The 15,720-nt window shown below is 39.3% G+C and overlaps 1 protein-coding gene across 1 annotated transcript in view; it reads left to right on the plus strand.

The window, feature by feature from the left end:
- The first annotated feature begins 1,132 nt into the window (after positions 1–1,132).
- Positions 1,133–15,720, plus strand: part of CHAT (choline O-acetyltransferase) — a 30,218-nt gene continuing 15,630 nt past the window's right edge. Inside the window, exons 1-7 of the mRNA XM_009901718.2 lie at positions 1,133–1,275; positions 2,394–2,585; positions 4,629–4,747; positions 6,173–6,226; positions 9,046–9,226; positions 10,205–10,382; positions 14,823–14,992. Coding sequence (XP_009900020.2) covers positions 1,213–1,275; positions 2,394–2,585; positions 4,629–4,747; positions 6,173–6,226; positions 9,046–9,226; positions 10,205–10,382; positions 14,823–14,992 — 957 coding nt within the window. The 5' untranslated portion in view covers positions 1,133–1,212. The remainder of the gene's footprint in view (positions 1,276–2,393; positions 2,586–4,628; positions 4,748–6,172; positions 6,227–9,045; positions 9,227–10,204; positions 10,383–14,822; positions 14,993–15,720) is intronic.

Here is a 15,720-nt window from a genome sequence, read left to right on the forward strand (position 1 = left end):
ATGCAAAACTCAATCTCACTTTCATACTCTAGGGTTTTATCCAAATTGTAATTATTTTTACAACAGCTTTTAAGAAAAGTGTCCGGAAAGCATAGTGCCAAGGGTTTCAGACAACATGTGTTGACTTTCCTTTCTTTTATATTTTGCATACAGAGTGTAAAGTAGTTAACAAAAAAACCCCATGATCCATCAAGTCCTGATTGAACACAAAGAAGTTATTCTGCTTTAAGTGACAGATGACTGCTCAACGTGGGCACTATTATAGTGCAAGAAATATGTATGTCATATAGCTTATTCTTGTGCAGAAAAGGAGTAAGAGACATCTTTAGAAGCAGAAACCAGGATGAGCACAATACCAGAGAAATATAAGTAGAAATACTTGTTTTGTCAGAGATGACTTCCGTGACTTTTGGCAGGTTAAGCCATTTCCCTGGATAGGTGTATGCTATTTAGAAATGGTGCTGTGCAAAACAGCTTCAAATGTGGTGAATGCCGTCCTTCCCAGTCCTCTCACAGGCAGCCCACCAGTCTAGGCAGGCTCAGGGTTTGTCCAGACCTATGCCCCAAAGCACTGGCATCCTGTGAACTTCTAGCCTGCATGTGGCAAAGGCACATCTCCATCAAGCTCCTTTTCACAGCTTCTATATCTTTAATGTGAATATGGCAGTATCTTTTTGTGTCCGCAGAACTACACAATGACAAATAACACTGAAAAAAACCCCAAAAGTGGTGGTTTCGTACCTTCATATTACCTGTGTCTGCATAAGTATAGTCAAAGAATAGTCACCTCTTTCTTCCAGATAACATAAAGCAGTAATACAAATCACACACAAAATGGCACAATGCATTGCAAAGTAAATTTGAGTGACAAAATGAACCATGCTGAGAAGGGACCATTTATGTACTTTAGATAGTTCTGAATAAAGAATTTACAGCAAAATGAGACAAGCAGAATGTCAGAGCAATCTCCATGGGGCTCAATTCAGCTACTTCTGAACGCTGTACTTCCATTTCTCTTCAGTTTTGCATTCTGGAGCTTCTGTGTATGTTTGTGCAGGGAATGCTCCCCTTGTACATTTTGGCTATAAATAAGGGGTACTGATGGGACTTTAAATCTTTTCTATTTGCAGAACTGAGGCGTGAGGCTCCATAAGTGCCCCCAAGCGGCCTCAGTTTCTGTCCTCAACAAAAGATACCAAAAGAAATGCAGGGATGCCTGTCCTAGAAAAAAGCATGCAGAAGAAAGAGAAAGATACGGTCTCATCTTTACTGCAGGTAAGTGACTGTTTCCAGGAGAACAGAAAGAAAGAGAAAACATTTATGAGTTCAAGACAGATGACTTAACAACTCTTGATGCTGTAAATCAGTGTAAAATAATATAATAATTGTAAGCCAAACTCTGTTGCAGAGCTGATTTCTTCATTTCAGGGAACACTACTTATTCTGCAAGCATTTTATAATCAGAAACTTTGATCTAACATTAGTGCTCCTCATATCCCAATACATTCTTCCTCCCAACATCCTGTGAAGAATTCCAGTAAATGAAATATTATTACACAACTGCAGATGCATTGCTACACAGTCAGAGATGACATGTAATTATTTCTTAATACTACAGAACTAGCAAACTATTATATGTGATTAATTTTCAAGCTGGTTTAAAAGATGCCAGATGTGTATGCATGTAAGTATTCAGCCCCGTGTGTTGAAAGCTTTTTTCCTAAGCAGAGTCATGAACTCCACAGTAATCTTACCCAAAAAGATAAAGCCATGTATTAAAACCAAATACTATTTGGCACATCTATTTCCAGTGACTGAAAAAATCAATGACAGAAAAGATATGCCCTGACTAAATATAGCTTGAAACTGTAGAATTTCCATTCTTTCCTTTCTGAGATCTGGGGTGCATTACAGGCTAAATTGGATTTGCATTTCCATTAATAATCCTATGACACTTTTTATGAGTATCTGAAATATTTGGTTTCGAGATAGAGAAACATAATGCAACACTGACTTGTCTGTGGATGCCAAAAGGCAGAGCTGCTATTTGAACTCAGAGGACAACCACTCCCTTCCTTCTGTTCAGAACACTTCCTCCACCATCTCCCCCTGTGCATGCTCTAGCAAAGGACTTTGCAGCTAGCCTTGCTCTGAGCAGCAGGTGGGACTAGGTGACTGCCAAATTTCTCTTCCACTGAAATCACACAATTACATTGGCAGCTATCAGGTGTCTCAATTGCTAAAAACGGAATAAATGGATTACGAAAGGGATAGAATATATTCATCAGCAAGAGAAGGAAAAAGAAGGGGGGGGGGGGAGCAAAAAAAGAAATAAACTCAGAGTTTGGGAACAAGTAGAATCACTTTCTAATATCTCTTTTTTTAATGGTTAGGCAGTGCCAAAACTTCCAGTCCCACCACTGCAACAGACCTTATGCACGTACCTGCAGTGCATGAAACACTTGGTGCCGGAAGAGCAATTTAGAAAGACCAAGGTCATTGTGGAGCAGTTTGGAATTGCAGGAGGCCTGGGGGAATCTCTGCAGCAAATCCTCGAGGAAAGAAGGGAAAAGACAACAAACTGGGTGAGCAAATGCAGATGAGAAAAACAATTTCCGTCTTGGGTGACGCTCATGTACAAACTCTTTGTGATGTCCTATATGCGATTACTGCTTTCTTTTAGTAGGTCAGTGCAGGTGGGGTCACATCACATTCTTCTACAGAGAATGATTATTTCAGACATATTGGGCTACGGTTATCAGACAATGTCAAAATCCAGGTCATTATTATGTTTTCAGATCAACAGTTGGTTGACATAAATGAGGGAATTCATGCACCTCGTGTGCATGCATGCAAGTGTCAGCCCTACCTGTAGGGAAGTACTATATTATACTATTTTTTAATGCAATTCATTCCTTTCTATTTAATAACATGATTTAGAGCTTTTATTTCAATAAAAAAATGCTTTCTGATGGGCCTTTTAAAAGTGCCCTGCATACCTGTGTGGCCAAAGCTCAGTAAAATTATTATGGAATGGAATACTTCAGGATGGGAGTTGCTATTTTAAAATTACACTGTTACTTGCCATTCATTGTCACATGTAAAAGATAGGTAGTTAGCCTGAACTATTTCTGTCAAACACATACATACAAGTATACATAGAGATTTATATAAAACACATAGATCATGAGAAGCCCTCAGCCTCTAAACGCATCCATCTTTCTGCTACCCAAGACATGAAACTTATTTAAGCCATAGATAAAACAGATTTTATCATTCCACTAAGTCACAGTTCATCCTGCCTTCACTAACCATGCTAGAATATGGCAGCTGAAAAGTAGAAACGCTGGTCCTACTAAAGTCCTTCCAACCCAGCAAGGGAGACACTCCATCAAATTCCTGCTGTAGTCAGGAGAGAGAGGGGGAAAAAAAGCCTATAGTACAACCAGCGCTTTCATTTTAAAAGCAGTGCTTGATTTTTGAACTACTTGTTGCCACAGTCTGAGGAGTCCACTAAATGCCACTCGCTTTAATTTTGTTATTCTGACCATAGAACACGGTGGCTATTCCAGGAGACAAGTGTTCATTTAACCATTCGCAGCATGCAAATCACAGAGGAACTATGTATAAGCATTTTCTGAAATGTCTCAGCTTTAATTACCAGTTATTAAAATCAAATATCCAATTCTTAAGATAAACTGGAAATGTTTTTATTTGGATTTTAACTTGCTATGAGTTTAGCTCTAGTCAGTTCTCCTGAAGACTCCAGAGACTATAGGGGAAGCATCTGTTGTAACAGCAATGAAATATCTCAGAGGAAAACTTTTACAACTGATGGATGCATTCATAATTATTTTTGCATAATTTCATTGTTGTTTATGGTTACTATATGCAACATATGCCTGCTCAGAAAGACCACTTCATTTTTTTATGAAAGCCTCCATTTTCCAAATGATTCTTCAAACTGCTCAGACATAAAGGATTGCAGTTACCATACATCTGTGTTTTCAATAAAAATGGTCAGAAATTTAATATGTGCATCTGTCTGGGTCAAGCATCAGTAATCTGCATTTGTGTCAGTGGACACAGAGGGAATTCTGCAGGGGCCCTATCCACATGCCAGTATCTGCAGGACTAAACTCTTAGGCTCAGGAAATTCTTTTCCCACTATCTTTCTACAGGACAATCTGATGACTAACATCAGAGCATCTCTGCTTCACTGACAGGTATCTGAAGCCCTCTGAGGAAAGCCATTGCTAGTAAAAATCTGTTTGTGTCTTAAATATATCCCAATCATTATTCAAGAGCCAGCAGTGAGCACATTGTACTCAAACACTTTTTTTTGTTGTTGTAGAGAGAAGCAAATAACAAAATACCCAAACCACCACAATATGGAGCTTGTTTACTTTTCAATGGAATACACTGGAAATTGCCATTGATTGAAAAATAGGATTATGGAGTTGCAGCTGATTTCAGCCGAACTGAGGTCACAGAGCCCAGACTGAAAATGCACAGCAGCCCTGTTAATCAGAGGCCATGCTTGACACCAGCAGCCCCAAGCACTCTCCCCACACTGCCAGACTGCATTTTTGCATGTTGTTCATAGTTTTCTTGTCCCTTTCCCTTAGGTGTTTAACTACTGGCTAGATGACATGTACCTCAACAACCGGCTTGCTCTTCCAGTCAATTCCAGCCCAGCAATTATCTTTGCTCGTCAGTATTTCAAGGATGTAAACGACCAGCTGAGGTAATCTGCTACAACTTTGCAGCTTTTACTAAATGAGAGGATATTTTCTATGTATTGCTTTTGCAAAAAGACAATCAACTTTCATTAAAAAAAAAATAAGGACTGTAACCATTAAACTATTTCCTTCTAGGGCTGCTGAGGTCAGTGTTTCTGAAATTACTCATACTGGTATTCAGAAATGAAAGTGTCCTTACATTTATTGCAAGAAAAAATATGCCATGGGATTTCTTTTTCTTTTTTCTTTTTTTTTTTTTTAAGGAATATTGCAAAGCTTTTAATTGCATAATTCAAGTAAGTGATTTTACAGTGGAAAAAGAATTACTAATTTCTGACACATTAAGGGATCTTTAACATGACATCACTGTGACTCATCATCACCCTGCAAACTGAAAAGACAATGCTGGCATTAAACTGTCCCTCTCAGGTGCCCAGGAATGCACCAGAAACACAGAGGATCTAAGAATTCAGAAATCATTCCTTCCCATAATACTGCTTCCTTCAGGACTATCCTTCCCAGCCCAGATCTGACCTTTGTCCTCTGAGCTGTTGTAGACAATTACAATAATTTTTAAGATGGAAAGGTAAGCAAGTAGCCAAGCACAGAACATGCCTCACAAGATGCCCTTGAAACAGGACGTCATTCTTCAGCCTTTGTCAAAACAGTTTTTCCTTTTAAAACAGTAAACCAGATCAAATCTACCTTCATATAGTGCAGTTTTCCTCTTTGCTTTTAGTACTCTCTAGCTGCTCATTACTGAAAGAATTAACTGCGTGCGGATTTATGCTATTATAAACCAGCCAAACCTTGAAGCCAATATGTGTTATTTTAACGTTTCACTTAGCCAGAGTATCTTTTTTATTTTAAACATAACTATAAATGCATCCATTCATTACCGACTACATTTATTGTGCATGCAGCTTTTGAAAAACCTCCACCTTGCATTTTGTAATGCACATGCTTTAGCAAAGAAATATTTTCCTCAGAGCCTCCCATGCAGGCACAGTGCAAATGGGCAGTGTCAGGATATAATACACCTGTCCGCAGCTCTGCAGAAACAATATCTGCTTAGGACAGGAAGTACTCTAATAAATTGGACAGCTTATGAGTATTGATATTGAAACCCACGTTAAGGATTCTATTAAATATTCAGCCTCTGCTCCCATTCTCTAAATAAATGCTTTCAGGCTTCCTCCTGTGGTAATCTGTTTAACCATTTGAAGGGATCATCTCTAGGATTTCATATTTCTCTTGACATGAATTAATTTAGGGCTTGGGTAGGAACAAGGGGCTCTTCTTGCCAAGCCAGTAGACTTTCTCACCTTATGCTGTGTCATCAGTCGTTCAGGCTCCCCTCTGTCTCTCAGAAACAGCTCAGTGTTGCCAAATGACAAAAGACTGATGTTACTTCTGTCTGCTACTTGCAGGTTTGCTGCCAATCTCATTTCAGGAGTACAAGACTATAAAGCTTTACTGGACACGTAAGTAGCTTGGATGGAGAGCTGCAGCTTGAGTATCTGCAGACCTTCTGATTCAAGGTAGCCATGTCCAAAGTCACACTTCATTGCACCTCTCCACCCACCCCAGGCTGGGGCTCCAGCATGCTTCAGGCGAATGCTTCTGCATTTTTTCCCCCTCCACTTTCTGCTTTATTGCTACAATCGAACAGGTAGGAGAAAGATCTTTTTTGAAGCCTGGTAGTTACCACTCTTGCATGCACAGTGAATGTCTCACACCATCTGCCTATCAGAGCTATTGATGATACATTGGGAAGTCTTTGCTCCCCACTGCTGAAGAGAAGCAGCACTGAGGTCACACAGCCTGCACACCTTCCTTGGCATCAGACACCTGCCAGAATGCTGATCCCTCTCCACATAACACATGCCATGTAGAACATCAGCCTCCCCAGCTCTCTCCCCACAAGAAAGAAATAACACATCCCATCCAGAAAAGGAAGCCTCCCCACAGACAGGCTAGTTAAAATAAGAATCTACTTATACCATTGTTACTTTATGTACATAAACACAGGGGAAGTCCATAATTCTTCAAGTGATGTACGAGGTAGCTCATAACAGCATTTTACATAGCCCTTCTTAACCTCACCAAGTGCATTCTGAACTTACTGCCAAAATCACTGCTTCCCAAAGAATAGGAATTGTGAAGAGCCAAGCACAACACACACTGCACCATAGTGGGGAAAGAGGTAATTTTCCTTTCTGGAAATACAAGAGTCCTGTTTGATTTGCTTTAACCAATGCTTACTGGGACAAGGAAGGCAAAGTTCCTATTCAAACAAAGTCCCTGTCTTCTATGAAAATAAAAGAAAGGAAGAGGCTATTTGATGTTTCACTTGAGAAGTCTGACAGCCACTGAGACTATAGAAGAGGTGCTTATTTAAGAACACATGCTTTTGTCCAAGGTATGACATGCAGCACTGGTGCAATGTGAAATACTACTTCACACTAATATAATTTGTGTGACAGCATCTGAGATGAGATAAAGTACACACCGCTCAGACAAAGGATAAATTCTTAGACCTAGATTAGTGAGCTCAAAATACTAAAGGTGCCTGTGATCAGATTTGCTTGCCTATAACCAGTAAACTCCCCACTACCATGTTTCCATACTGTTATTGCTGTTTCCTTATCACCCCTCTTGTATAATTATGATGGCACTATAATTGTAACATTTTCACTTCCCTTTTGCTCTTAAGGACTTCTACCCTTGACTGTGCTGATAGATTCTCTTGGCTCATCCCCCATGCAGATGCACAATATTCCAGTCCAAACTTGGGCTTTTGAACTGTACAGATATTTAGAATAGAATAGAATACAGATTTAACCAGGCTGGAAAAGACCTTCAAGATCACCGAGTCCAACCTATCACCCACCACCATCTAATCAACCAAACCATGGTAATAAGTGCCTCAGTCACTCTTAGTTTAAATACTTGCAGCGATGGCGACTCCATCTTAGATCTGGCAACTACATGAAGTATTTCAAACAAACCCAAACTTGGTCACATGAGAGTTACAGACACCTCCTAAATCAGTAGAAGATGTTTCTAGTGTCATGGATTAATAATCCCTTTCTCAATTGCTGTAATTACAGATTGACTCATCTAAATCTACCATGTTGTTCAACTCTTTCCAATCACCATAGATGCTCTTTAGAACTCTGTTAAATATAAGAGCACTTCTACATTATGCAAAATATGTGAGGAGAACATTAGTAACACTGTTTTGCTGAGAAGGAATAAAAGAAATTTTATTTTTTCACTTAAGCACCTATACAAGGAATTAAGTGATACAAGTTTGAGAGCTAGGAACTGAGAAAAATGTCCCTGATTTACAACTGCCACAGTTCTAAAAAGACAGTTAAGATAAAACAAGCATAAAATGTTACCCCACATTAGCTATATGACAGTAACCATTCTTGCATGCTTCTTTGCCTCTGCCTCCTCTCTAGCAGGCTGGAAGCTTAGCTCTGTTTTGCCGAGGGAAAACCTCCACACCACAAGACCTTCTTCCTGTGGTCTTTGCAGCCTCTCCCAAGTGACAGCACCGTTATTTCCTGCTGCAGTGCCAGTGGAATATTTTGCAATCTTTTTTTCCTTCTTTTTCTTTTTTTACCTTTTTTTTTTTTTTTTTTAAATTATTATTACTCCTGTCCACTGAAGAAGCCTTTTAGGAGGCTTGGTTTTCACATGTCTTCCAATAGAAAAGGAATAGGTTTTCAGCACTTACTCCCATATAGGTCTAAGTAAAGAATAGCATATAACTGGGGGTCTGGAAAACAGGAATACCCTCTGTATTGCCTGTCACTGCTATTTATCAGGCAAGGTCCTCTCAGAGACTCTCTAACCATTCTGCACAGTACAGGACAACAGTGATTTGCAGTGAATTTCATCAGTATGGTTTTTTTCCAAGGCACCATGAGTTTTCCTGCTGTTCTGCTAACTTACATCCTGGCAAGTTACTGGGGGCCCAACTAGGCAGGCTTACCACACATTGCAAAGCTGCTTGTGACCTGCTACTTTTCCACATTTCCACTAGAAGATATTGCAATTACTTAATGAATATGCATGAAGCTTCTAGGAATGATGCATTTAACTTTGGTATGGGAATTCATCTATTTTCCTTATACTGTAATCTCATTTTATTATTCAATTTGTGTTATACCTGATCTAATTGTAACAGAACAAAGGACAGATTAGATTTCCTTTCTGTCTCTCTCTCTTTCTCCCCCTCCCCTCTCCCCTCTTTTCCTCTGGCTTTGTTTTTCTCCTTCTCTCTCTCCAGCCATGCTTTACCTGTTGATTTTGCTCGTGGACAGCTGTCTGGTCATCCTCTCTGTATGAAGCAATACTATGGACTCTTTTCTTCCTATCGTCTTCCAGGACATACCAAAGACACTCTTGTGGCTCAGAAAAGCAGTGTAATGCCAGAACCAGAGCACATCATTGTTGCTTGTAACAATCAGGTAAATGAGTGTTCTTTTTTTATACCTTTCTATATTTCTTAGCTTACTTAAATTCACTCACGAAGAGGCTAATCTAATCACTGCTCAGAAACACAATTAGCATGCTATATATGAGCTCACTTCTTACTAAGCATTCACTGTCAATATATTCCAAAATCTGCTTCTGCAGCACTTTTGTCCTTAGCCCACATTATATTCCAAGTACAGCAGTGCAGAAAGGAGGAATGTGGCAGAATCAGTTTGCTTTCTCATTCAAACAAAAATGTTTATCAGCAGAGATGAAACCACAGAGAAAAAAAAAATCTTATTAGAGTGCATTTGCTGGAAATGCTCTTCTCTTGACAGTCAAGTATTGGCACAGAATACATGGTGTATATACCACCATCCCATGTAGGGGGCCTAAGCTATGCTTGAAGACGTTAGTACAGGTGCAGGTAGAAATACTGAAGAGTTAATCAGTCCCAATCAATAAATGCCATCGAGCAGCAGAATACATTGGCTGGGCAGAGTACTTTTATAGTCCATCTTAATTATGTGTAGTACTGGAGCTGTGCCCACAGGAACTCTCAGAATGAAGGGGCAGAGCCCAGTGGTCTGTTTGCCAGGAAGTCCTTTTCTTCAGTTCAGTGAGAAGTTCTTTAGTTTCTCTGCATTATTTTTAAACAAATAATAGCATGGAAATTCTTTACATACTTACAGAATTTATCTTTTCGGGGTTTTGTAGGCTTATTCAAATAAAGTATGTTTTATTTGAGCCTAGTATGCAATACAAGCAACTGGCATTTACACTGGTGTAAAAACACAGGAGGAATGATCCCCAGACCAGTTCCCAGTGTTTTTGTGTTCCGTTGCCTGGAGGTACGGCTATCCAAAGCAGGGCTTCATCTTAGAACCTATCCAGATGAAATCAAAACGTTGGACTAACAAGGGTCCAACCCATCTGTGACTGTTCTCCTGACTTCTGTTATTTTTTTGCAGTTTTTTGTTTTGGATGTTGTCATTAATTTCCGTCGTCTCAGTGAGGGTGATCTTTTCACTCAGTTACGAAAGATAGCCAAAATGGCAGAGAATGAAGAGGAAATGCTGCCTCCAATTGGCCTGCTGACAACAGATGGAAGAACAGAGTGGGCAGAGGCCAGGACAATCCTTATGAAAGGTTAGCAGCAGCAATCCCAGCTTTCTCCTCTTCATCATCTTCCTCCTCTTCATCATCATCATTGCCTTTCTTTGCTGGGAGTGGACATTACAGCAAGTATAGGACTGAATGTGCAATCTCACTGCTGAATTTTTCTAGAAGGCAGAAACTCTGTAGCTGAAGGTGTTCAGATGTGTGTTACCAGGGAAGCAGAAGATATGCTTTGACCCTTTGGCTGTGTATGACTTTAATTGTTATGCCATGTCAATAGCGCTCACTCCATTCTCTGTTCTTCATCACATAAAGTACATTACATCAGATTTTGTGATTTGTCTTTTTCTTCACATCCATTTTGTACCAATAATAATGAAGGGGTTTGGCAACAGACATTATTCATCTCATCTAACAAAGCCATCTACAAGTTAAATACCTATTAAATCCAGCTGTGTAGTCAATGCAGAGAAACAGAAAGTACCAAAGCTTATTAATCCACATCTTAAGTAAGTATCTAGGAAAGGTTACACCAATCATTATCTGTACAAACCTCTCTCTCTCTTCCAACAACAGGCAGCATTTAGCTGTCTTGGATTCTGGATCTGAATGCCTGACTTTGAAACAGATTAAAATAAAGGGTGGGATTAGTCACCTCTATCACTTCAGATGTATTTTGCTCTGAAGCCCTCTTTTTACCATTGTAAGTTACTTAGATATTCATTTTTCCCTCCCAAAAAAGTATGTTAACTCATCTCTTTATACCCATGTCATGATTTAATCCCAGCTGGCAATCTAGCACCACCCAGCTGAGTGCTCACCCACTCCATGACAATACTACAGAAAATGCTGCTTTTTTACCAATGCCCTGGAATACACAAAAGTTGCCTCTAGTCTCAAAACACGCCTACCATCCCAGGGAAGACATTCTCTTTTCTTTGCCACGTTTATCTATGCCTTTAATAACTTTATACGGAGACCCCTCGCAGTTATCACAGTATTATTACAAGGTACCAGCCTCACCTTCAGGCTTTCCCCTTCCATGTCTTTTCTTTTTAAAGAAAGAGAAAAGAATACTCATTAATGAAAACTGAGATAAAGGCATATTCATTTATTTTCTTGACACACTTTTAAGTAAAACAGTGAACACCATGAAACTTGCAGCAAAATGATCTTTGTAAACCTACATCATCTTAAATTTAAAAAAACCCAAATCAACAAAAACCAGCAGAACCATCTCTATAGTGTTTTCAGATTGCCTGCTATTTGCCAAAATACTCATTTTAATGAGAAAGCAAACCAACTCAATTAGGAAGCTGAAAAAAACCACCAGATTCTGCACTAAAAAAATAACCACAGCCTTCTCTAATCTAAGCAGGAATCCCAACCTAGACAACTCATATTATCACAGTTTCTCTATATAGTATAAAGTATTGCTGTTACACATGGATAGGTGATTGTTAATAACCCTCTTTCCTTTCTTATCTGTGCTGAAATGTGCATGTAACAATAACAGAGGAAGAGAAAAAACTCTGTTGAAGTAATGTGAGGTGGAAGGAGTTACTTCACTACTCTTCTGTACTGGACAGGAAAAGAGGATGCTTTGGGAGAGAGATCTCTACAGTGCTTTCTAGAGGTTATGATGAAGATATACGCGGGCCTGCATAGACATACAAGTAAGAGGACAGGTCTTCTCATTGAGGAAATATCAAATAAATGGTTATAAACCTAGCCATCACTGATTTATAAACACAAGCAGTATTTTAGCTGAATTCAGTCTGCAGTACTAACTCTCATTAGTACAGAAAATGAACTCTTTCTGCTGTAGGGGCTGCTGTCCCACATACTATATCTGATTTGGATTCAGAACCATCTTCTCATTTTCCTTCTTAAAACAAAGGCCAAAAACCTCAGCTAAGTGAAAGATGAGTGGTCATTTCAATACAATTGTATGCAATGGAAAGGAAGAAGGACAAGAAACATCTTACAGGGCTTTAAGCCTGTTCTTGTGATTCTCGTCTTTCAGCTCTTTCTCAAAATATTCATATTTTCCATCAGAAGTCATTGTTCATGAGTTTTTTTCGTGTGCAGTTCATGGCCAACTTCACATGATAATTTTTTTAGTGTTGATCAGCTCTCTGGACATGTCTGCTTCTTTCTTTAAGGGCATCATTCCCCTGCTTTTTGAGCAAAACTTAATTTTATTCGCTCAAATACCTAGATTAAAAATACCCTGAAGCCATGCCAGAATAAGGGCTTCATATCTGTTAAAGATATGAACAACCATATAACAGCCATAATACAATAACAGCCATAATAAAATATATATAAACCTATCAAACAACATAAAGCAGAACACTGAGCAAGATGCAAGCAGTTTTTAAATCCCCATCCAGTTTTCCCTTGAAGGTGCCTGTCCACAAATACCAGCAACTGAAGTACACAGGGCAACTTCCATTCAGTTATTTTCAGCCTTTGCATTGGTGTGCCCAGACTACCAATAGAATGAATACCATATTTATGGTCAGTCCATCAAATGTCCGATACTAGAAGAACTTTACAACCAAGAGAACAGGGACATGTGTGGCCTCCTATAACACTTCTGAACGCTTTTGAGGAAAATTCATAGGGACATTCTGGCAGAGAGTTCAACCTATTTGCTTACCCCATCAGTTACAATCTCCTGGCTCAAGTCTTTGTAGGGTCTGGCAGGAATGCCAGGTGCTTTGCCTAGGACTCTGCTGTTCTGGGAAAGGGAAGACAACACACTATGCATTCCATCAGATCCCCATCCAGTCTGTGAGAAGTCAGGCTGGCCACCCCTAACACTAGGGTCCATGGCTGCCAATGCTCCCCAATAAGAACAGCCAGACTGCACCTTACCGTATCTGCAGGAGACCAGAGCTTTCCCTCTTCCTTCTCAGCCATTACTATCACTTGCCCCTCCTCCTCTTTTAATTGTGCTCTTTTTTTTTTTTTTTTTTTTTAACACACAGCACCTGGAGAGTGAACCCAGGTGATAACAAACATCTAGGGTTTTTTGCTAGCTCCTCACTAATCTGTTACTCAATCTGGGAAGGTATAGTTTTTCTTACTTTGAAAAATGCTGTTCTTTCAACAAGAGGGTAAAGCTACTTTTCTTTCATATTTGCAAACAGTAAAAATTTGCACGTTTTGAAATGGTTCCATATTTCAAATGTTAATTGTTTAATTGTTTCTTCCATTCTTTCAGCTGAATTAATCTCCTGAATTGAGCATAAATTTGCCAAACTTAGTACAGGCTTGCAAGAAGTTTTGATCAATCCAAATTCATATCTTTAGTTAAGAACAGTCTGATATTAAACCATTTCCACCAATATCTAGAAAAGCCACCAGATAAAAGCTGATCTGTTATGAATGGCAGGAATTTTAAATTAATATTTGAAAGCCTTTTTTCCTTTGATCTTGTTACCAACCATTTAACAGCAATTAATGATGTTCTATGCTTTTGAATAAAATCCGTTCTTGTTATAGGTTTCACATTTTGATACAGCTCACAATTAAATATTTGCTATGCCTCCAACTGGCCCTCAGAAACAAACAAACCTTTGCCTTCATAACTGAAAAGGGTGGGGGAAAGGAAATGAAATAATAAACAAACAAAACCAGCCAAACAAACCAACCAAAAACACCCAAACCAAACAAGGAGGAAAGCACTGAGAACAATGTAAAAATAGTCTTTCCAGTCCACCTGTAGAAACAGAAGGGCAGGGAAAAGAAGCAAAGAAAGAGAGCCAGAAAAAGCAAATTTTATTCAGCAAGACTCTAGAGATAGGAGGGGAGTGGACCATGGCAACCCGTATTTTTGGCAATACCATGTTCAAGAAACCTTATTTTCAGATGCTTTCTCATGCAACATAGGCAACATACCCCGTCCAGGACTTATTTCTCTAAAGCACAAGAAATCACCAGCAACAGAAGAAGAAGGTTTTAATACAAGAATACAAAACCAACATGGACCTTTCTGTTCCGAGTCCAGAAAAGGGTTGTAATGGCAGAACAGCACAAAGCCAGTACAGGCCCTGCTGTTTCAGAGCAGGATACTGCACCACTGCAGCAATAGCGTGAGCTCTGAAATTCTCTATTTTCCAAGTGTACTCTCTACAACTGTTATGTATAAAATAAGTAATCATCTTGGCTTTAAGAGTAAAACAGATCTATTATGTAATATAATTTCTTCAGGAAATGAAAGGCAGAAAAAGAAAGTGGATATTATTGAATCACGTGGAAGATACACAGAGATATTGCAAAGGTTAACATGAATGAATGCCTTGGTGCAATGCTTCCTTGCACAGCACAGAGATGTTCTGCAGACACCAACTCATTGCAGAGTCAGGGTCAGATCTTCAGTGCTCTTTAAGGCAGCAGGATTCCCAGCCAGCCCTTCACTACAGGTAAGAGGATGTGAACATTTCACTCTCTTGTCCCCAGACTCTACTAACCGCGACTCTCTCGACATGATTGAACGGTGCATATGCCTGGTGTGCCTGGACAGCCCAAGTGGAGTGGAACTCAACGATACAAACATGGCATTACAACTGCTACATGGGGGAGGCTACCATAGAAATGGGGCCAATCGTTGGTATGACAAACCTATGCAGGTAAAAACCTTACAGTACTATGATGTTACTTGCCAATAGCAAGGGACTCCAATTGCTCTCATGGCAGTGACCACTTAGAATCCAGTGTGAGAAAGAGGGGAATGTGTTATCAGCATCTTCCAAGGCAGGGTTGGAGTGAGCAGCACTGTTTCTTGCAAGACAGGAAGAGCAGACCTACTGCCTTGTTGTCACTCGGGGGGCCTTCTTTAACACAGGCATGCTTTCACCTTCCCCGAAGCTGCCTTTTGACCTTGAGGAGGCAGACAAATAGAAAGACATATAGGTAGGTATATATCTGATTAAAAAACAAAACAAAACAAAACAAGGCAAATAAACAAAACTATGCACTTTTAACTAGACTCAGTCAAATTACATAAAAATGCTGGATGAGCATCCCAGCACAAAACCAGAAAACCACAATAGCTTTCTCTGTTCTCTCACACATTTTCCTGATGTCCTAGAAATACTACTGATAATAATTTGGTGTGTATTTAAGTTAGTAGTAAGTTCTTCCTTAATGGACTGTTTACCCATTTAATGACATTCTTGTTGAGACTTTCCTGGAAGTATTGATTTTCTTCAGCCTGTTTCCCCAATCAGATTTTGATTATCATATTTGAAAGTGCCACGATTATTTTCCATGTTTTGCAATAGATCCAAGGTGAAGCAATGTATTCATCTCCAACTGTCAACAATGTTGACATCTCATGAAAAATTGAAAGAAATTG

This window comes from Dryobates pubescens, chromosome 8, assembly GCF_014839835.1.
Source record: "Dryobates pubescens isolate bDryPub1 chromosome 8, bDryPub1.pri, whole genome shotgun sequence".
Lineage (NCBI taxonomy): Eukaryota > Metazoa > Chordata > Aves > Piciformes > Picidae > Dryobates > Dryobates pubescens.